The sequence below is a fragment of the Protopterus annectens genome, chromosome 7.part0 (assembly GCF_019279795.1).
Source record: "Protopterus annectens isolate FY-2018-M chromosome 7.part0, PAN1.0, whole genome shotgun sequence".
Lineage (NCBI taxonomy): Eukaryota > Metazoa > Chordata > Ceratodontiformes > Protopteridae > Protopterus > Protopterus annectens.
The window spans coordinates 1,137,956,048-1,137,978,650 of NC_056739.1; the positions used below are offsets into that span (position 1 = coordinate 1,137,956,048).

A 22,603-nucleotide genomic window follows, 5' to 3' on the forward strand; every position below is an offset into this window, starting at 1 on the left:
TATATTCTAAACAGGTGCCCAGTAACTTGCATTCTGGCAGTGCTGAGCAAGAACAGGCTAAGATGGACTTTGTTAGTATCAAAACTGTTCCACGTTTGTTGGCTGTACTGACGTTACTTAAGTTCATTTTCCAGATTCTTATTGGAGAACATGTTATCAACAGATTTTGTGCCTTCCCTGAATCGGAAAAGACACATGTTCTAGGACATCACATATATGCTCCACTGAAACTGATTTTTAGTACAAACCAAGGATCTGAACTCTGTCACAGTCTTACACCATTAACTAAAGCTTATTCTTGTTCTGGTTCTACAGACTCTGATGGCAGTGAAAATATTTCATTCTGCTTAAGGATAGTTTGCAGTTTTCAATGGAAAGGGGCTTTACAGGTTCCAATGTGAATATGCTGCTATTTTACTATCTCTGCCTTGTTGTAAGCTTCTTTTTGAGGCCCCAACACCCTGACCCACAATGAGTCAAATACCAGTGTCATAAACTAAGCAATTTCCCTTCTATGAGGAGTCTGTTGTCCTCCTTTTGTGATGTTCTTATAAAGGGCAGTTAGGCTTATGGTTACTAGTATGCAGACCACCCTATATGATAATAAATGCACTCTTGTTAGGAATCAAACACAGGTGCCAACATTACACAAGCCTGAACAATCTTCCACATGGTGTTAACTTATTGAAAGATGAAGTATTTTTGGATTCAGTGTAAAATGATATTAAAATCATGCATTACCAATATAACAAATGTGTTACCCTTCAATATACCTTATTTGTGCCCACTGTATTCAAAGGGAAAAGTTCTTACGTGCTATAATGTCTGATAAAACCATCTCCTAGGTTCAGACTACTAAATGTTAGATTGAATTATTGAATGACCTTAGTCTTCCTTGTGCTTCTTTACAAAGGTATCCAGAACTATCCTCAAAGAACCATAAGTGACATGTCTGATACAGAATGACCGGACTAGAAATTGTGTGTTACCTCTGTCCTGCAGCTTGCTACTAATTGTGCATTTAACTGCACATTTATGATTACTCAGCCTATTTCGGTCTCCTGCTTTACCTGTCTATGAACATTTCCAGCATTTGCTCCACCTAGGATGATATCACTATTACATATGTCAAGGACCTCAACTGAAAAATAACCCATCTTACTGAATGCTGCTCATCATGACAAATTAACTAATTAATTATTCATGAAGGCTCCATCTGGGGCCTGCTTATAAAATGTAAGAGTATACGGAATTTAGCAGTACCTGCTCATTGTGAGTTTTATGAATTCTGTCCAACATTTCTCTTGCCCTTGGTCATTAGTGAGACTGAACTATAGATGCTATACCGCTCAACAGAAAATAATTCCAAGCTCTGTAATGATTTTATTTTGAGCCTATATTTAAACTGGATGCTTTATCTTTTGTACTTTATATTAATACAAACATTTGTATGTTACACTGTAGTCACTATTCTGTACAATGAGACAGAGATAAAAATTAACACATATGGCTGCGCAGCGGTATATGGTAACTTAGAACTGCAGTGTTCTACAACAGATACAGCACAGCCAGTTGTTTAAAGCAATGCATACTGCTATTTTAATGCCAACAATCACATACAAACTCAGCAAAATAACTTTTACATATTCACCAGTTATTTAATTACCAATTTCTGCATGATAAGTTACTTTCTGTTTTTTACAGATCACTGGAGTTGTTATTTGCGAGCAACCAAAACAACAAACTTCTTTATGGGGAACCACCAAAATCTCCAAGAGCAAGTAGAAAATTTTCTTCACCACCTCCTCTATCAATCTCAAAATCTTCATCTCCTATCCGGAGAAGGAAGCTCTCCTTAAATATCCCAATCATTACTGGAGGAAAAGCTTTGGACCTAGCTGCACTGAGTTGCTCTTCAAATGGCTATGCAAGCATGTATTCTTCCATGGCACCCTTCAGTAAGACTACACTGGATATTAATAAGCTTTATGTGTCTGGTAACTACTCCAATAAATCATCAGATGAAACTGACATTCCAGCAGACCGACAAGAAGAATTGCCTCACAGCAAATCAAGTAAGTCTTCATACACTAGTCTTATTGATTAAGTACGGAAAGGTGAATGTTGTCAAGGCAACCGAGTGCTGTGGATTCAAACATTTGTAATCATTTATATTAGGAAAGTCACTTACTGACAGCCTGCAATGTGGTAGTCTATAGTCATAAATGTCTTTACTGCATCAGAGTATAAAAATACCTGCCTTAATTGCCTTCTTGACTGAATCAGCTGTAAGGTTATTTTTTAGTTTCATAATGTTTACATTTAAAGTGACTCAGATTTTCTCAGTGTGTATACCATAACCTCAAAGCTTACACCTGCACATTTCATTAGAAATGTATTTGGTTACCTCTTACCTTTCTTTGTTAAATGATTGTAAGGGTAAGGGCTTTTAATCATTAAACAGTGTGCATGTCTAAATGTGTGTGTTAATACATTTTTGTTGTTTTTGTGCACATGTATGTTAATAAATTTTTGTTTTGTTTTGTTTTTTTTGTTGTTTTTTTGTAAGGTACCTATAATACTGTAGCTCTTCCAAGTCATGTTTTACTTACGTTTTTCCACTCAGTTGATTTTATTCAAAAGCATAACAAAGCAGATATGTATTAATGCGAGGATTTTGATTTTTGATGCTATAACTCCATGAACATTACTACTGAAAGAACAGATAGAAGCAGATATTATGACTATATAGTTGTAGCCATAAAGTTCCAGTTTGTAGTTACTGTGAGTTCCTGAATCTCTATTAGCTGTTGCTCATGTAATAATGCATTAGCTGGAATATTTGTTTTGTTAGCTGAACCAAGCTGTGCCACTTTTCATGTTTCAGAATTAAATGATTAAATGAAGTTCATTATTATATAGAATTAGCAATGGAGTTGTTGTATCTTTCGGCTTTTCCCGGTTAGGGGTCGCCACAGCGGAACTCCGGTCCACTAATGATTGGTAGTTGATTTTTATGTGCCGAGTTACCAGCCCTGATGCACAACCTTCAAAGAAGGTACGCCCATTCACGCATGTCTCCACGCAGAAGACGCTCTAGCTGAGAATTGAACCGGACAGCGTCTTACTGTGTGGTGACAATGCTACCGCAGCACCACCACTACAGTATGTTGTAAAATTAAGTCTAAATAAAGCATGAGCACACTAATTTACAATAATTGTTGCATCTTTTTTAAGGAAACAATTAATAGTTTTCTAGTTAATTTTAGATGTATGTAACTGAATTGTACTTTTTTCTTCTGTCCATGGATTCTCTGAAATTGAAGGCCTTCAGCTTTGTGCTTTATCTAACTAATACACTGGTACAGCAGTATGACCTTATGCAAAACAGTGCTATATTATTAAAGTTTGGGGTGAGACAAAAAGCCCTTTACATACCTTGTACATATACTACAAACAGCATTCTTCTTTGTGGCCCCCTTTGCCCATTTTTCTCATCACCTAGAATTAATCTGTTTACTGAGGTACCATGCCTAATAGGCACCATTTTGCTGCTCTGTTGGTGTAAGCACTGAATATTTTTAGTTTTATTTGCTACAAAACAAGAAAGACTAGCAAGTTAGAATTAATGTGAATATACGAATGAACGGGCCATGGATGTCATTGCATTGACATTTTTTAGCCTTTACCTGGGATCAGCCAGAGCAGGAAAGAAATTGGCTGGCAACTGCTGTGAAAAATAATGAATACTTGACAGCTGATGATATATAGAAAGATCAATGTATAAACAGTGGTTTGACATATATAACTCATATTACATCACTGATGGCAATCGTCTAACTGCAACAGAGATGCACTCTCTGTGAAATAAATAAGTACATTAAAATAATGCCAAGCTTGAAGGGATTTCCTTCTAGATATGAGTTTTTAGTGGACATTTATTTCATAGTGTATCCAAAATACCTTAGCATAAAATATAGTTCATAGGCCTAAAACAGCCTGTTGCGCTGCGACTGGTTTCCTGCAGTACAAATAGATCTTTTTACAAAGACAGTATCTGTGAAATATACTTCCACACTAATGGAAGCCAGGTTTCATTAGATTTTCTTGCATGTATTTTTTAAGACAGGGTTTCTCTTATTATTTTTTCCATTGATACTTTAACCTGAGATTTAACTCACAAGAGAACTAACCAGCAATGCTACCATTGTCTTACTTATGTGTAAAAGTATCATCAGAGATACAGTTCATATGTGAAATTACACTTTATACTGCATGAAAGCCAAACTTAGTAGGATTTCATTACAAATATTATTTGCAAGACATAGATTCTACAGGGGTGGTGTCATTATTTGTGCCTGCCACCTTTAATACAATTCACAAGAGGGAAAGCATGCCACACTGGTGTTTTCCTGCTTGTTTGGCTTGTCTGTGTCATTTTGCATGTCTGTGCGCATAGACAGACACAGACACACACACACACACACACACACACACACACACACGCACACACACACACACACACACACACACACACACACACACACACACACTGTGGCTGGGATTCACTGTGATTTAAAATGACAATGCAAGACTAAAGCTATGATAAGAAGTTGTGCTAATAATGATGCAACATGGATTGAGAGCAGCAAATGCAGAGAATGTAAAACACAAAACAAAGCTACTGAGCAAAAAAAAAAAAACATGGATTAATGACTCCCAGGAAACAGCTTATCCTCAATGCCATTAGCAGTGCAGAACTATGCTACTGCTTTCATAAGGCTATAGCACAGAATAATACACCACTGAAAGAAAAGATGAAAACCCTGAAAATATCTGACAGGAGGAGAGGCATGAGAGGGAGACAGACACACAAAGATACAAAAAGAATGACAAGGCCATTTAGCTTACAGTATATGTAGTGGAACTGGAACTAATCCAGAAACAGCCATCAAACTGCTAAGCAATCTACAACACAAACAGATAAATGAAGTTAGCACAACATTACACAGCAGCATGCTATAAAAGAATATGCCAACACACTAATACAACAAATAATATAAGGCTATATGGTTTGGGTAACTAGAGTGCAGAACCACATACAAAAGAGGAATTAACAGAACACATAATGACATGCAGGGATAAGCAAACAGTGGCCTAATATTATGGCAAATCATAGGCAAGCCATTAGCAATCAGCACAAATATATGCGGAGTATGCATATAATAAAATACAACATAGTATACCTACAAGTAAAGTAGCATAAAATAGGGGTATATAACTAGCAATGTGTACACATACAAGCCCCAGAACCAGGAAGAAGTTTAAAAATTCACATAACAGTTTACATGGTATGAACATGTAGCACAAGAAGAGATACTCTACAAGTAAGACCCAGATGCAAGGCAGGAAGCAGTTCAAGTAGACAAAAGATTGGCAGCACCAAATTCAGTGTAGAGCATTAAAAAGCATCCAAAAACGCTGATAAGTAAAGTATTTAAACTTTTATTAAATATAATAAACAACCCAGAATATTCTTTTATTCCCACTGAGGAAATCCTGTTGGCTGAAACTGGTCTGGGTTGTTTATTATATTTAATAAAAGTTTATATACTTTACTTATCAGTGTTTTTGGATGCTTTTTGATGCTCTACACTGAATTTGGTGATGAACATGTAGCACACAATATGCTACATGTTCATACTATGTGAAGTTTAAAGATTCACATTAACAGTTTACATGGTATGAACATGTAGCACACAGTGTGCCAATATGACAACCTTAATGCACCAAGGTGAGAGTAGCTGCATCATGGAGGCACAGCATAACACAAATTTGTTGTAACAGTTACATATTGCATTTTGTTATCCATACCCATTCTACCATGATCCACTAAAGCAGAACACATAGATCTTACAAAAGTGAAATTCCTGATGAAGGTAGTAACAGGAAGCTGCAGCTCCAATGGAAGGGCACCTGCAGGAGAAGGATAGTTGTGATCAGAGAAACAGCCTATGGGATTTCCTGTGCTATCCCTCTGGCCACATGGGTGTTGTTTTACTAAGCTCCCTAAGCAGATTATAAAAGTCCTTGCTGCAAGTCAAAACTAAATAAGACACAATGAACTCTTCAGCCATACTAAAAAATAAGATAACTCAAAACAACCAAAATAAATTGAATACTTTAATAAAAATTCATGAAAATAGTATGGTAAGTGCTTTCATTCTAGTACAGAACTTCGTCAGACAAATCCATTAACACTATTACTTTAATTCAATATACTTTTCATGATCACATGTTCAACAGCTCAATGCTTTAACCTCTTCCTTCTCAAAACCACTTTAAAATTCTCTCTGTCATTTAAACCTGGAAAACTGAAGGTATTCACTCTAACCTGCCAGCAGTATTCCTTCTAATCTAAGTCATCCTCTGAATTAAATCTTATATCAAAATGCTTCATTTGATCTATAACTGAAAAAACAAAAATGGTTTTAGTTACTTCATTCCTATGAACTTGTAATACGTACTTAACTAAAGCATTACTTACATCTAATTTTTGATAACATGCAAATGTCCATACATTCTCATGTGAAATTCCCTTGTTTTCCATCCTATATAAAAGGCTGGACATTTTACACACAAGGCAATGCAGACTACATATTAGTAAACTTCATACTCAATTTAACATCAGAATTCCTGCTTTCTATTAAAACACTCATTCCTTCTTTAATAGACTTACAAAACTTGCAAACGTAGCATTTAAACATTTCCCTTAAAACTACATTGTTATTATTTGATAGTCTTTTTTGAAAATGATCTTTTAAATCTTTTCCTTGTTTATAAAAAAATGGATTTTCCCCTATTATAGTCTTAAGCTCTGGAAAGTTCATAAGAAATCTCTAGTTACCTCTAACAACATCTTTAATACTTCATTGCTCCACTGAATTTGTTAAAGAAGCCATCTTAAAATCTTTCTTTGACTCTACCTTATAAACACTATTTTCATTTTAATTTATAGGTCTGTATTCTGCAGTTATTTTATTCACTACTTCCTCTAAAAAGTTATTTACTAACATTTTAGGGTACCTATATCATAAAATCTATGTTTCACTACATCACATTCTTCTTTAAAAAAAAAACCTTAGCCCTCCATTAATCTACTGGCTCTAATAAATTGGCTTTTCACTACATTTTTCTAAAAACTCAAATGATGCTTGCTATGAAAATGTAAGTAAGCATGGCTTTGGACTTCATTTTATATATTCTAACTTTTAACTGCATTTGTATACTGTCTATACTGTCAAATCTAAAAAATGAATACTCTCCTACTCTACATTAAAGGTAAACTTTATATAGCTAGTAACATTATTTACATATTTTATAAAATTCATAAGCTGTGCTCTATCTCCTTCCCATAAAATAAAACATCTTCAATAAAATTCTTATATATAACTATATTTTTATAAATGTCAGAATTATAAACATATTGTTTTTTCCAGCCTGTCATAACACATTTGAATAACTTAGGGCCATTGCAGCTCCCATCGCAACTCCATTTATTTGTTTGCACAGTTCATTATTAAAACTGAAAAAAAATATATGACAAAATAACATCTAACATTTCAGTTAACCTCACTTGTTTATAGGAAAAACACCTGAAGAAAGCATTTCCTTATTAACAGTTTCAAGGCCTTCAACATTTGGAATCGCCAAATATAATGACACATCATCTGATGTAACCAACAGCATATTTACATCTTTTGTTACCCCAAAATACTTTTACTAAAAATCAAAAGAATCTCTTATAAAAGATTTGCTGTTACAAAACATTTTTTTTGTAATAAGTTATCTACAAAAATTGCAATGTCTTCCATTTTGCTACCTTGACTTACCACAATCGGCCTAAAAGGTGACTTATCCAAAGTCTTATATATCTTAGGCAGACCAAAATAAATTACTTAACTTTGGCATCTTAAAATATTCGGCTCTCTTGCTGGAAAAATGCCTCTCCATCAACTATTCTTCAATATAGGCATCAATCATATTATATGATGCCTTAATTTCTGACCAAACCACTTTCTTATAAAAATTTTTATACCCCAGCAATAACTTAATTTGTTCACAGCAAAACTTATTATCCGACACCACTAATGGATTTCCCTTATCAGCCTTTGTAATAAATGCATCCATATTATTTTTTTAAATCCCATAAGGCCTCTTTTTCATTATTGCCTACATTATATTGCGTATTCATAGGCGTATATTTTAATAAATGTCTAATATCAGTCTCAGTTGTCACCAAGAAAACCTTTAATTCCAGCTTTAATGGGGGATTAAATATACTCAGTTTAAAAACTGAACAACTCACATTATTACTATTATTATAATATACACATTTCAAATTCAACTTCCTAACATATTCTCTACAAGAATGTATGTTGCAATGACTTTGAGTTTTGAAAACCATGTAAAGGTATTCCTTGAGAGCTTATTGGCTGATACTACAAGATGAGGTTATTTAAACCTACTGTGCACACTAACGTATTGTCTGAAGAAGTCTGGATATTATCCGGACGAAAAGCGCTTAACTTACTGGTTTCTTGTTTTTGTGTTTAGTACTTCACTGTGCCTTGTAAGCCGTGTTTGGGTTGTTGGAATAATTTTAATAAAACTTGTGGAAGGCCATCACCGTTTGGACTTGGTGCTTTTCTCTGTGGTTACCTAATCTCATACATATGTTCATAAATTCGTTGACCTAGCTTACGTTGTGTTTTGCCAATATAAAATGCTTGACATTGGCAACAAATAGCAGCATATACACCTCCTTGGGTATAACAGTTATATTTCCCCTTAATACTAATTTCTTTGTCCCTGATTTTTTTATCTTAGTTGTTTTTATAATATATTTACACTGTTGGCACATTCCACAAGGTAGCATTTGACCCTTACTATGCTGTGGTTTAACATACTCTAATAGATTTTATAAGGTTCTTCCTCTTCTAAAGACTACCTGCGGACAACTACCAAATGTATCAGCCATCCTCTGATTCTACATAAGAATGGTCCAATTCTTCCTAATAATATCTTCCACCAAGCAGTTGTCCACAGAATAAGTGCATATAAATGGGCACATTGCCTTCTTTTGGTTATTTAACCTAGTTTCACTACTGTTATCACCAAAGGAAGGACCTGTGCCTACCTGGTCGTTATTAATAGTCCTATTCTCATTAACATTTAGCCTATTAGAAAATAGTTGTCCTTGAACTTGGTCTGCTATATTAGTACTTTTCAAAATAGGTACAAAAATACCCATTCTCCGTTTGTAAATTACCTCTGTTTTGATAGAACTGACCAGCCAGCTGGGATATCCCCTGTCTAAAAACATGTTACTCATAGTATTACATTCAATCAGAAAATCATCAAATAATGTATTCATCCGAGCAGCTCTAACTAATTGGCCCTTAACAATACCATATTTAACATGCTTTGGATGACTACTTGGAAAGTGCAACATAGTATATGAATAAGTGGGCTTCCTGTATATTGTAGCCTTAATATTACCTTCACCTATCCTAGAAACAAGCACATCTAGGTATGGAATTTTATTCTGCTGTACTATATATGTAAATTTTAAAAAATGAGTGCTATTATTAAGGTCATCCATAAAAGCTGGTATGTCCTCCTTAGGACCAATCCATGCCACAAACAGGTCATCCAGGTATTTTAAATACATTCGAATATGTATAAAATATGGAGAACAAAATAAAAAAATGTTTTTCCCATTGTGCCATGACAATGTTAGAAAATAGGGGTCCGCAAGCAGACCCCATAGCTACACCCTCACATTGCTTAAAATAATGGCCTTCAAAATACAAATAATTGTTGTTAAGGACAATTTCCATTAACTGTGTATAGGTGTTGATTAACCCTTGTTCAAGACCAAATTCATCAAAAAGGTAATCAGAAAACCAATCAATAACAGTAGTGTGTGGAATACAGCTAAAAAGATCCTTAACATCTATTGTTATAAAGACTCCGTTGTCATCAAAAGGGGTCAACATACATTTTTCTAGAAATTGCCAAGAGTCACGGCATAAATGGGGAATACTAAGCACTTTGTCTTTCAAAGAATTATGCAGAAATTTAGCAATATAGCTTGCCTTTGACCAGCCGGAGTCTACTATAGGGCGAAGTGGGGGGTTAACAAGTCCCTTATGGATTTTGGGAACACCAAAAATGGCTGGAATCTTAGGGTCATCAGTTGCCATATAATTGTAATCATTGATATTTATTTGATCTTGCGTAACCAGGTCTAAAAGTTCCCAATCTATCCTCTTATAGGCTATATTAATTTTTTTGAGGGAGGCTTCACTATAAGTTTGACTGTATAACAATTCAAACATCTTTTGTGCATAATCATCCCTTTGAAAAATAACCATGCCTCCCCCTTTGTCAGGACACATATACCTTAGGTCCTTAAACCCCCTAAGTTGCCTTAATAGAAACATCTCAGAATCACTCAAATTAGATCTGTCTTTAACTTTCCCCACGTAATGGCGGAAATAATTTTCACATGTGGTCTCATAAATTTTAAACAAACCGTGCATTTCTGGGTTAAAAGTACTTGGAATTCTACATATATTGTTATTAAATACATAATCATCAGTGACATCATTTCTATGCAAATGTTTAAGATTTAAATTCCTAGTAAATAATTTTAAGTCGGCAATTAATTCACCAATGTCGTGTTTTTTACTAATAACAAAATTAAAGCCTTTGCTAAAAAAATCAGCATGTTTAGTTGTAAAATCGATGCTGCTGTAATTGTATATTTTAAAGTCATTGGTAGCATTAGATACAATGACAGGTTCCCTACAAGCAAAAGTCACCTCTATTATCTCCTCACTTGGTAAGAGGACACATTCGTCTGCCCTTGCTGGTTCCAACCAGGCCTCAGCAGGTAAGGATTCAATTGCTGAGGTCGTCTGTTCCTTAAACGTTCTGATCTCCTTGGCCCCGGTTCCTCTAAAGGGACATGCTCACCTGCAGGTGGCATCGCCTCAGCCCCAGAGGACCCAGGATTCATGACTTGATTCAACGGCACAGATGGAGGTGCAGGGTAAGCCCTTCCTGCTCTATATGCTTTCCTGTCCCGCTCAAGTTTCCTAACCTTGTGGTTAGCAATAATGGCAACAACACTGTCCACATGTCTATATATGGCTTCATATTGGGAACTGCATGCTCATCCACTACCTAACTATCAGAATTAGACAATTATCTGATTGAATGGTGGTCTGCAGAACTGAAGAATAATGCAAACTAAAACTGATGTCCAAGTACAAAAAATATGTATAGATGACGCACAATGAGCAGTATGTAGCACATAGACTGGGGTTTTATTGACCATACATGTCCTGACTTAATGTATCTACAAAGCAATGGATGTGTACTGACCAAATACCAAATGTAACACCAGTCACGTCCATTAGTACAACACATAATACCAGAAAGATGCACATACTATGTGCTATCTGTAAAAGGGTGCAACATAGTCTACTGCAGTGTACCCAGAAATGTGCAGTACCAAATTAGTTGTACACACACAATGCATTGCAGTTGAATACAGTCCTACAGCACCACTCCAATTTATTTCAAAAATATAATGGCAATTTGCAAGGCCATCATTGTCACACACATCCATACCTAGCCCAGGTGCAGCAGAAAAGTACAGCACATGAATAGCAACACACAGTGAAAGTATATCACTTAGTAATGTGATAGACCACCATATCTACACAGCAATCCTTCCCACAGCCTATGCTCATATATATATATATATATATATATGTATATTCATAAAGTTCATTCTTGGTGCCCTTAAATCACTCTATTATCAGTGAAGGTCGAGTTCAAAATGATACTCCTCTATGTCACAACAGCCAGAGAGTGGAAAGGTTTAGCACTGTCATTTGTTCTTTTATCACTTTTCTCTGGGTCTCTGGACTCTTCCTTCAATATCTGTATTTTTTCCTCAAATCAAACAGGAAATATAATACTCACCACCACTGGCCACCCATTTGGACTCTTCAGATGCTTTCTAATTTCTAATGGGGAGTTACAATAATCATGGGGAGTCTGTATACATTGATGTATAAATCTGGATGGTTCTCCTTAAAGGATGCCCTTCTCAATCCACCCTACTGCCTAAACTTAATGGTCTTAAATATGTACAAAAGCCACTCCATACTGTCACCTCTCTCCAGCTACACCGTAAGCTAGGTGACCCTTATATCTACAAAAGCTCACCCATAGTGCATATACTCCCCAGCTACACCCTAAACTAGGTGACCTTTATATCTACAAAAGCTCACCCATAGTGCATCTGCTCCCCAGCTACACCCTAAGCTAGGTGACTTTTATATCTACAAAAGCTCATCCATAGTGCATCTGCTCCCTAGCTGCACCCTAAGCTAGGTGACCTTTCTGTCTACAAACACTCACCCATAGTGCATCTGCTCCCCAGCTACACCCTAAGCTAGGTGACTTTTATATCTACAAAAGCTGACCCATAGTGCATCTGCTCCCCAGCTACATTTGAGTCTGAGTTAGGTGTAGATATCTGCAACAATTCATTCACTTTTTTACACAATGACATGCAAGAACATGCCAACCAGTAAAAAAAAATACGTTAGGCTAAGATCAAGCCATTACTTTTATTTCTTTGGATGTTTGCTTGCATTATGTGCTTTATTCATGTTGATGTTTTTTCAATTATTAACTGCTCTAACTATCCCACAAAGGGTAACCTATTGTGTCAGCAACCACTCTGTACAGTGAGCATTCACATCTATTTTCAGAGACTAATTAATCCAAAATGCATCTGATATCCACTGTATTAAGTAAATAAAAAACAAATGACTCAATGCTCATTTTCTTACCATGCAGTCACTTCCTGTTTTCATTCCCTGCCCAAACTCAGTTTTACCACAAATCTCCATTCATCCTAACCTAGACCAAAGCATAGCAGACATTAATACAAGGAATATGTGAATCAAAATGCATTTATAATATAGCTGGCTTTATTTTTATCAAGCAGACATTTATCAGTCTCTAGTAGCCACAATAAAGGAGAAAAAAGGTGCAATTGCAGCTTAAAAAAACAGTTATCCACACCTCAATGGAAATCCAGAAGACAGGAAACAGTTGATGTTCTTAACACAGTTTTAATGCAGTAAGAAACACACATAAACGATATTCCTTGAAAATACATTTTCGTCCTCAACTTCATAAATGAACTGCCTTAAATACTTCAATTAAATACAAAATCACCAGTAAAAACAGTATATCCCTGGGATTCCAAGATGGTGGTCATCTCAGTTGCACCCTCTCCACAAAGCTCTCTAACAAAGTTTGGATAATACCACTTATGCCAATTACCTGTCAGCTATAAACAGCTTAAAGAAAAGGAAAACCTGCAAGGAACCTGGTTGCATAAAAATCTTGAGTAAATCTACAAGTATCATCAGAATAACTTAGTTTTACTGCATAAAAAGCGTACAGCAAGAGTTTCCACGTATAAAATAGAGGCCTCAAGATTTCAGCACCTCTACAACAGACAGCGACCACGAGAGAAGCAAAAAACCAAAACCAATGCGGTAAAATGCCTAAAGAAGCTGAAGGTATGGAAACTCAAACATCCAAAACTAAGCTCTCAGCAATAACATCCCCTGAAAAAGAAGTTACACCTAAAAGGCAAAAAAATTCTAAAGCACAGCAGGATTTAAATAAAGATCCCTCTAAACAAAAGCCTGAAAACTCCTTTACTATGGATGATCTGAAGAGTGCCCTCCTTTCTCTACAAACGGCAGTTCAAGGCTTCTCGGACCAACTCAGCACATTTGGTGGAACTTTAAAACAGTTTGTTGAAAAAATGGATTCTGTAGAAGGAAGAATCAAATCAAACAAAATGGACTTAGACCAGCTAAAATCAGAACTGAAAGCCAAAGACAAGGCCCTGTCAGACATACACTCAAAACTGCTTGACCTAGAAGCGAGAAGCAGGAGGAATAATCTAATCATAAGAGGTGTATTGGAGAAATATGATCACAACCAATTGATACCTACAATACAGCAAATAGTACATTATTACACACAAGAGAATCTCCATCGGAATGCACTATTGAAAGAGCCCACCGAGCTCTTTACAAATCTCAAACCAGCACAAGCCCTCGATCTATATATGTGAAACTCCTAAATTTCCAAGACGTACAATATACTCTTTCCTTCTACAAAAAACAAAAACACTTTATGTGGAACAATTACCCTATCTCCATATCTCAAGATCTCCCTATGGAAATAAAGGAAAATCATCAGAAACTATCCCTGTACTGTGCAGACCTCATCAAAAGGAAGATAAAGTTCCAAATGCAGTTCCCAAATACTCTAACTTTCTACCAAAATGAAGTTACATATTCCATGGCTTCGCCTAAAGAAGCCAATCCGATATTCCAAAAATGCTTTGGTAAAATACCTGATGCTCAGGTATAATAAATATCAATTCATTCTACTTTAGGTTTTTTTTTCTCATTCTCTTCCTTCCCAGAGCAGTCGCTAACCTTTCTGATCGATGCTTTCTGTTACTGAACCATTTACACACCACCATCTAAAAGGAAAATACTTATGGTCAGCTCTATCCATCAGGCCCCTTCACTATGAAGGGAGGTTGCCAAAACACAACTAAAGTATGGAGTGCTTCCTGCAGTCTTCCTGTATTTTGTGGCCGAGATCATAAGGCTCGCTATGGATGCCCTCCTCTCCTCATACTCCATTGTCTCCCAGGATCCTAACCCAAAATTCGTAAATGCTTTGGTCCCAACATTAAAGCCTGCAACGAGGTAAGGAACATCCCTGAGGATCTTGAGCACAGTGTTTTCATTTCGCAAGTATGGTAGTGCCCTTCTGTTATAGCCATTATCTGTTTGTTGTTCAAGGGAAAGCGTTACAATCCAGTGTGCTCATGGAGTGACTCACTCCTGTTTTGAACCCCCGTACTAATAAATCAAGCCACCAGTAGGTGTTGCAGAAGCAGTAAGCAACTAGGGGAATCCCAGAAGAGATACTAACCACTACTCTGCTTGGGCCAATGCTCAGCTGAGGTTTCCCATGCCTCCAGCTGTTGCAGTTTGTCTGGTGGGGTTCCCTGTAAATGCCACAAATGGTCATACCCCTCTCTGCACCTGCAGACTTACTTTGTCAGGTTAGAATAGGTCAGGAGAGGAACGATAAATAAAATTTCTATGAGGAGACATCAGATATGGCGTAGAGTCTTGTTTGAGATTCTGAGCTTGGATTAGAGCTCAAATGAATTAGCGCAACATCTATATGAACGGACTATAGCTTATAATCTATTTCTAATGAGGTGAGTGTGGAACTGCTTACTTACTGGCGCTCTGGCCCATTTTAGACTAGGATCGGATGGTTTGTGTCCTGCGTATGTAGGGCTATCAAGGAATATTGCTCAGGTGCTCTAGCGATGTATAATATCACATACTTGATTTAACTATCTTGCTAGTCATTTTCTTATGGTGGTTGTAGCTCTTGGGAGAGCAACTGAGTCAGTTTTTGAGCTCGGAACAAGAGGAGGTTAATTTCAACTAGTATTTTGTCAATGTGTAAATAAAAGTTAAGTAACTGATCTAATCAGATGCCAAGTTATCTGAAATGGGTGGTGGTTTCACTTCAATCTATTGTGCTTCCGTGACAGCTAAGACACTAATATATTAATACACAACTCTGTTTTTTTTTTTTTAGATCTGTATCTGGGTAAAGTCATACTACTCCTTACTGCATACTTGGCATGATTATCTGTGTGAGGTCTAATTTAGTGATAAATTCACGTTTATGTATTGTTTGAAAGTATTTATAAAAACAAACAATATATCGTGTGCTGGTTTGTAGAGCCCTCTAATCTTCACCAATCTTAAACCAATAGGCAAACTTAAGGATCTGTTAATTGTAATTGCCTTAAGTGTTTGATACGATGATTCATGTATGCTCAGTTGTTTATTTTAACCTGTTGAAATACATGCATATAATCTGCTTAACACTGTTTGTAACTAATTGTTGAAACATCTCTCTTCTCTTGAACCTTTTTGTAAGGCTTTTTATTCACTTCTTTATCTTTTATATTCTAGTTAAAGGGTGGTCTTTGTCTGTATACCTCTCTAAGATATAATTTATTTACTTACTATAACCTTAAAGTCTTATAAATTCTGTCACTACCTTAACTTGGCAAAATCTTCACCTTAGAGCTTGTTGGATATGTTAGTAGGGTTTCTGATGATGACATTTGGAATACGTTTAATATTGTACATAGTATGTAAATTGAGTTTTTTGCTTGTGTTAGCTAATCCTAGTATTGTTCCCAGAATATGTTCACTTGCGAAATATTTTTTTTTCATTCTATCTCATATTTAGGGTATTTGTGGTTAGGCACAGGGGTAGGTTTGAGAGAGTATAGTGCTGCATTATCATTTGTAAAATATTGGTACGCAGGTGGTACAACTATATTAAGCCTCCTAATAGATCCTGGATTACTCTGGTTACCTCAGATTCGCATCCAACTCAAACTATGGAATATATAAAATATAGGTATGGGGTGGAAAATTTCTTCATGGAATGCTAGAGGACACCAAAACAAAAATAAAAGAAACCTGTTAATGCACCTCCTCTTAAAATCAGACTCGGACATTTGTCTTATTCAAGAGACTCACATGGTTCAAGGGGACTGGGGCAACGAAAAAAGAGGAAATGGGTTAAGGATATTATTTCAGCAGGAAATAGCTCTAACTCTAAAGGGGTAGCTATTATCATTAAAAACTCATTTACACCTACTATCCTAGACAAGGATTCAGACCACGAAGGAAGATGGAGTTATTTCACATACTCAACCCCATTACTCCCCAAACCAATATTAGTCCTTAATATATATGGACCATGCTCTGGAAAACAGGACTTTATTATGAAGATCTATAACCTCTTACTTAATTTCCCAAACTTTTATTACATCCTGGGGGGGGTGACTGGAATTCTGTAATTGATCCTAGCCTTGACCGCTCCACTAGATCTAAATCATATAACACAAAAGTCTCACTTGCCCTGATGGATTTAATTTCAGACTTTGGACTGATAGACCCTGTGTTCTTTGGGAATAGCATTCATAACAAAAACAATTATACATACTATTCCAGATGTTATAACTCATGGTCCCGTATAGATTTTTTTCTAATCTCCGATATATTAACAAACTGGCAAATAAAATACTGTGCTGACCCAAGATTTCTTTCAGACCACTCAAAGATTTCTGTATCTATAAACCCTGCGTATTACACCCCCCCCCCCCCACAATCACTATAGCTTCTAACTGGTCTTTAAATAAAAATTTATTACATAATTCTTCAGTTACCAATGAAATTGCACTAGCTTTAAAAGAGCTCAGTACTGACCCTCACAATGCAAACATTCATTATGACATCCAAAGGGCAGCATGCAAAACTGTGATCAGAGGTCTTTTTATACAAAAATCCACCTATCTTAAAAAACTAAGGAAAGAGAAAACTGGTTGATATCTGAAATTATGGATTTAGATGACAGGATCCAAATCAACCACTCCCCAGCCTTGGAAAAAGAAATGTTAGACAAACAAAAGGAATTATTTGTCCTGCACCATTCCAATTACTCACTGCAAGAACTTAGGTATATAACAAAGTATTCTGAATGGATTCAAACCCCTTCCAAAGTACTAGCCAGACTAATTGAGAATAAACAGAGATCACCCAGGATTAACCTTATCTATCACCAGAACACACTCTACAAATCAGATTCACAAATTATCCAACTATTCCATCAACTTTATTCCAATATCTATGCAAGCAACAATCAACAAATCCCAATCCCAGTGATAAAAGATTATCTTAACAACAATCCTTTCCCAAAACTTAATGAAGAACAGAAGAAGATCTTACTTGCCTCTTGCCACTTACAGCACAAATCTGATATAAGGAGAAAAAATGATAAAAATGCCCTTTGTAAGCATATACTAGGCAAAGGAACTGATCATATCTTTTCCTTTAGAGTAATTGAAAGTGTATTCAAAGACGTAAGGGGAGGGGATCTAAATAATTACTTAGAGAATAAAGAATATGAATGGATACTTAGGGTAAGTGCAGACAGTGAACCAGGTGTAAATAATAAAATCAGTATTAAGCCTGTCTTGGTTAAAATGCAACAGTATAACCTGTAATGCTATATAATTTGGTGATTTGCATAATTAATAGGTTCTTGATTGATGTTACATTGTGATTGGATGGCTGTGGTCACATTATATCTGTCTTGCTCCTTTTAAATGTATAGAAAAATGAAGTATGATGTTTAGCATTGAAAAAGGTTTTTTAACTGAAAGCTTTGCAATAAAGACAACTGTGTTTTCTGGCAGAGGATTTGTTTTTTTTTAATATATCAGTAACTGTTGCATCCCACTTTATCTTGTATCAGCATGTGAGTAAATAAAACTACTCATGTACCAACTCTTTTGCTCAACGTTTTCTGGAATTCATAAATTCCAATGCCTTAGATCAACTTACTTACACCCCCACCAGGGGCAGCAATATCCTAGACCTGGTCATTACCAACATGGGTGACCGGTGTTCCACACCAGAAGTCAATTCCTTGTTGGTCAGATCCGACCACAAGCTAATCACCCTAGACATTCACATTCCACCCCATTAGGGAAACCACCATAAAAAATGTCTCCAAAGCCAACTTCATGCTTCTTAGGACAGAAGGGCAAACTTCACGACACCCATGCAGATGGACAATAGAGGTACAACTGCTGAATCCTACATAAATGCACTTTATAAGCACTTACAACAGTGCATGGATTGTCCTATCCCTAACAGAACCAAGATGCTATCCTCCAGAAAAAAGGAAGCCAATCTGGTGGTCCCCTGCCGTAAACAAACTCTACAACAGAAGAAAGAAACTGTTGCAAAAAAGAGCAAAATCCCATGATTGGAGGAACTCCCTGGTCAGCCTCATTAAGAAGTTGAGATCCCTCATAAAATCCTCCAAAGCTAGTTACAAAAACAAAATCACCACTGATTCTAAAGACAACCACAAAGCATTTTATAGCTATGTCAAGAATCTCAATGGCAACACTCAGATCTGCTCTGAGTTACAGCACAATGGCACTAAATACACAGAACCAACTGATATTGACAAAATCCTGGCAGATAGGTTCAGTGCTAACTTTACCCCTCTCTCACCCCCTAAAGGACCCATTTCTATACCGGAAGAATGCAAAGTTCCTGTAATCACAGCTGCACAGGTAGAAACCACAGTCTCCAAAGCCAAGAACACAGCATCAATGGGACCTGACAACATCCCAGGCTACGTCCTACACAAACTACAGAATGAACTGGCATCCCACCTAAGCACCATGTTCAATCACAGCCTCACCTCAGGCTTTGTGCCCACTGACTAGCGCACAGCGATGGTTATCCCACTCTACAAAGGGGAGCCACCATGGACCCTGGGAACTACCGCCCATTAGGCTAATGAGCCTGGTCTGCAAGGCCATGGAACGTATCATCATGCAACTTATAAACAAAGACATTGGTAATCTCCAAGCTCTGGACCCCACACAGCTCGGGATTGTAAAAGGCAGATCATGTCTCCTAAACCTGATAGACTTCTTTGAAGCAGTCACCAAAGCCATAGACGAGGGTAAGGTGGTTCACACATCCTATCTAGATCTCACCAAGGCTTTTGACACCATCCCCCACTCTGGAATTATAGATAAACTCAGTAAACTAGTTATAAATCCCTATGTCACAAGATGGGTTGCCAACTGGCTCACTGACAAAACCCACACTGTGAAAGTAGCAGACTCCAAATCCGACTTATTTATTTATTTATTTATTTATTTTATTATTTATTTTACATTTGTTTACCGGGATAGTCCGACTGGATACATGTCCATTTTCAGCGGAGGCCCAGGGAGAAAAGCTCCACATAGACAAACTTACATAGATTACACAAAAGTTAGCAAACAATTATTAAAACAAAGTGATTATATACACTGGGTTAGTAGTGTTTCCTAGTAGGGACTCACAATTCTCATCAACAGACAATTAAAAGTAAGAGACATCAGATTGGAAGCAGAGCTTGGTGATGTAGTTACAAGTTATGATAATTGCAGAATATGCTTTTAGTTTATAACTTAATCAAGGTTGGTACATGGGCATAGCCAATTCAATTTGAGATACTGTTTGAGATTTTTTTTTTTTTTTTTGAAGAGACTTTTAGAGGATTGTAGGGTTATATAGTTTGGCAACGAATTCCAGGTTTTGCCAATGAAGTTGGCAAACAGGGATTCACCAGCAGAGTTATTAGCTTTGTGGGTTTGGACCAGTAGTTCATTGGCTGACCATAGGGATCTTAGGTTGCTATATGGCTTAATAATATTTTTAAGTGAGGGGGTATCCTCAGGGTGGTACAAAATTTTGTGCGCTATTAAGAGTTGATTGAATTGAATTAAGCTGGGCAGTTCTAGCCACTCTAGTTGTTTAAGGTTTTGGCAGTGGTGGGTTCTATAGGTGGAGCCAGTGGCAAATCTGGCAAAATTATTGTAGCTATGGGACAGCTTACCTAGTTCGGATTTGTTGAGGTTTGAGAGTACAGGCGAGGCATATAAAAGAGTAGAGAGTAGGTGTGATCGGGCGATTGCAGTCCTAGCCAGTGGGGTTAAAAATGTCTTGTTTCTATACAGTGATCCAAGCTTCTTATTGATGGTCTGTATGGTTTTGTTGATCTGTAGGTCAAATTTGAGATTATTGTCTATGATAACCCCTAGCAATTTGGTGTGATTATCTGGGGAAATAGAGGTACCATTGTTAGATGTGACAGAGAATGAAAGTGTGGTGGATCTACTAATGGGAGAGAAGAGTAAACGTTTAGTTTTATTGGGGTTCAGAAGTAGGTGTTCATAGGTTCATAGGTAGATACTAGGCTATCTGCCCTCGGGCATTTATAAGCCCAGCCAGAGTGTATTTGGCTTCCGCCTCCCTATTAGACTAGCCTACTGTGCCTCTGTAAAGTAGGTCACAGAAGGTACCCTTTTAAGATTAGTTTACTGTGCCTCTGTCTAGCAGGGACACAGAAGAGATCCCAGGGGTGAATTTGCGATTTCCCATCCACGCGTCCAGATTTCGCTTGAAGAGGGTCAGCGAGGGGCTATGTCTAACATGAATTGGGATTCTATTCCAGAGTGAGGGGAGACTCTGGGAAATGAATCTGTCCCTCCAGCATGTCCTATTTATTTTTGTGCTGAGGTTTAGGTCCCTGGAGCGTGTAGTTCTAAGGGACTTGGATTTTTTTGAGGTGGAGCATGTCCATTAATTCTGGGTTTGACATGGCTTTGTACGTCAGGCATAGATCGCCTCTGAGTAGGCAGTAATCAGCTGAGTAGAGCTGGAGTTTCTTTAGTCGAGCTGCATAGGACATCTGTTTGTAGCGCATGATCCTCTTGGTGAGGTACTTTTGGGGTCTCTCCAGTTGCTGCAGGTGTCGGGTAAGGTACATCCCAAAAGGGGCATTGTATTCAATTATGGGCCTGATGAGTGTCGAGTAGAGGGGCACAGTGACCTCTCTTGATTTAGATGCGAACCCTTTTGTGATAAGGTGGGCTATATAGAAGGTCTTTCTAACTACTTTGGCAACGTGATTATCAAAGGAGAGATTACTATCTACGTTGGTCCCCAAATCTCTAATTACTTCTTCCGTACTTAATGGATTACCACCTATGTGGTAATTTGTGGGCACCTTGTTTTTCCCAAAGGGGATGACTATGCACTTTTTAGCATTTAGTTTGAGGCCGTGGCTCTGGCACCAAGCATCCATCTCTGTGAGACCCTTTTGGAGGATGCTTGTGTCAGCTGGAGATTCGATTATGGCCCCCAGTTTGCAGTCATCTGCGAACTTTGTCAGCCATAATCCCCCCGTGTTAGCCTGAACCTCAGAGAAGTATATACCGAACAAGAGAGGTCCCAGGACTGAGCCCTGTGGGATGCCACTTGTAACTGGTTTGGATTCAGACATGGCACCTGCAATTCTGACCATGTGGGTTCTATCTCTGAGCCAGTTTGCAACCCATCTTGTGATATAGGGGTTGATATTTAAGCTGGTAAGCTTATTTATGATGCCCAAGTGGGGTATTGTGTCGAAGGCTTTTGCGAGGTCCAGGTAGGCTGTGTAGACTACCTTACCCTTATCTATGGCTTTGGTAACTGTTTCAAAGAAATCAACTAGGTTTAAGAGGCAAGATCTGCCCTTAACAAAGCCAAATTGGGTAGGGTCCAGTGTCTGGAGGCTCCCAATGTCTTTGTTTATGAGTTCCATGGTAATACGCTCCATAGCTTTACAGACCAGACTAGTCAGGCTTATGGGGCGATAGTTTCCGGGGTCCGTTGTGGCACCACCTTTGTGGAGTGGGACCACTGTAGCTGTACGCCATTCTTTGGGTACATATCCTGTAGTAAGGCTAAGT

The 22,603-nt window shown here is 37.3% G+C and overlaps 1 protein-coding gene across 1 annotated transcript in view; it reads left to right on the forward strand.

Annotated features, from left to right (window-relative positions):
• RASGRF1 (Ras protein specific guanine nucleotide releasing factor 1) overlaps nucleotides 1–22,603 on the forward strand; it is an 892,789-nt gene that overhangs the window by 506,276 nt on the left and 363,910 nt on the right. Inside the window, exon 15 of the mRNA XM_044076380.1 lies at nucleotides 1,705–2,075. Within this exon, the coding sequence (XP_043932315.1) occupies nucleotides 1,705–2,075 (371 nt within the window). The remainder of the gene's footprint in view (nucleotides 1–1,704; nucleotides 2,076–22,603) is intronic.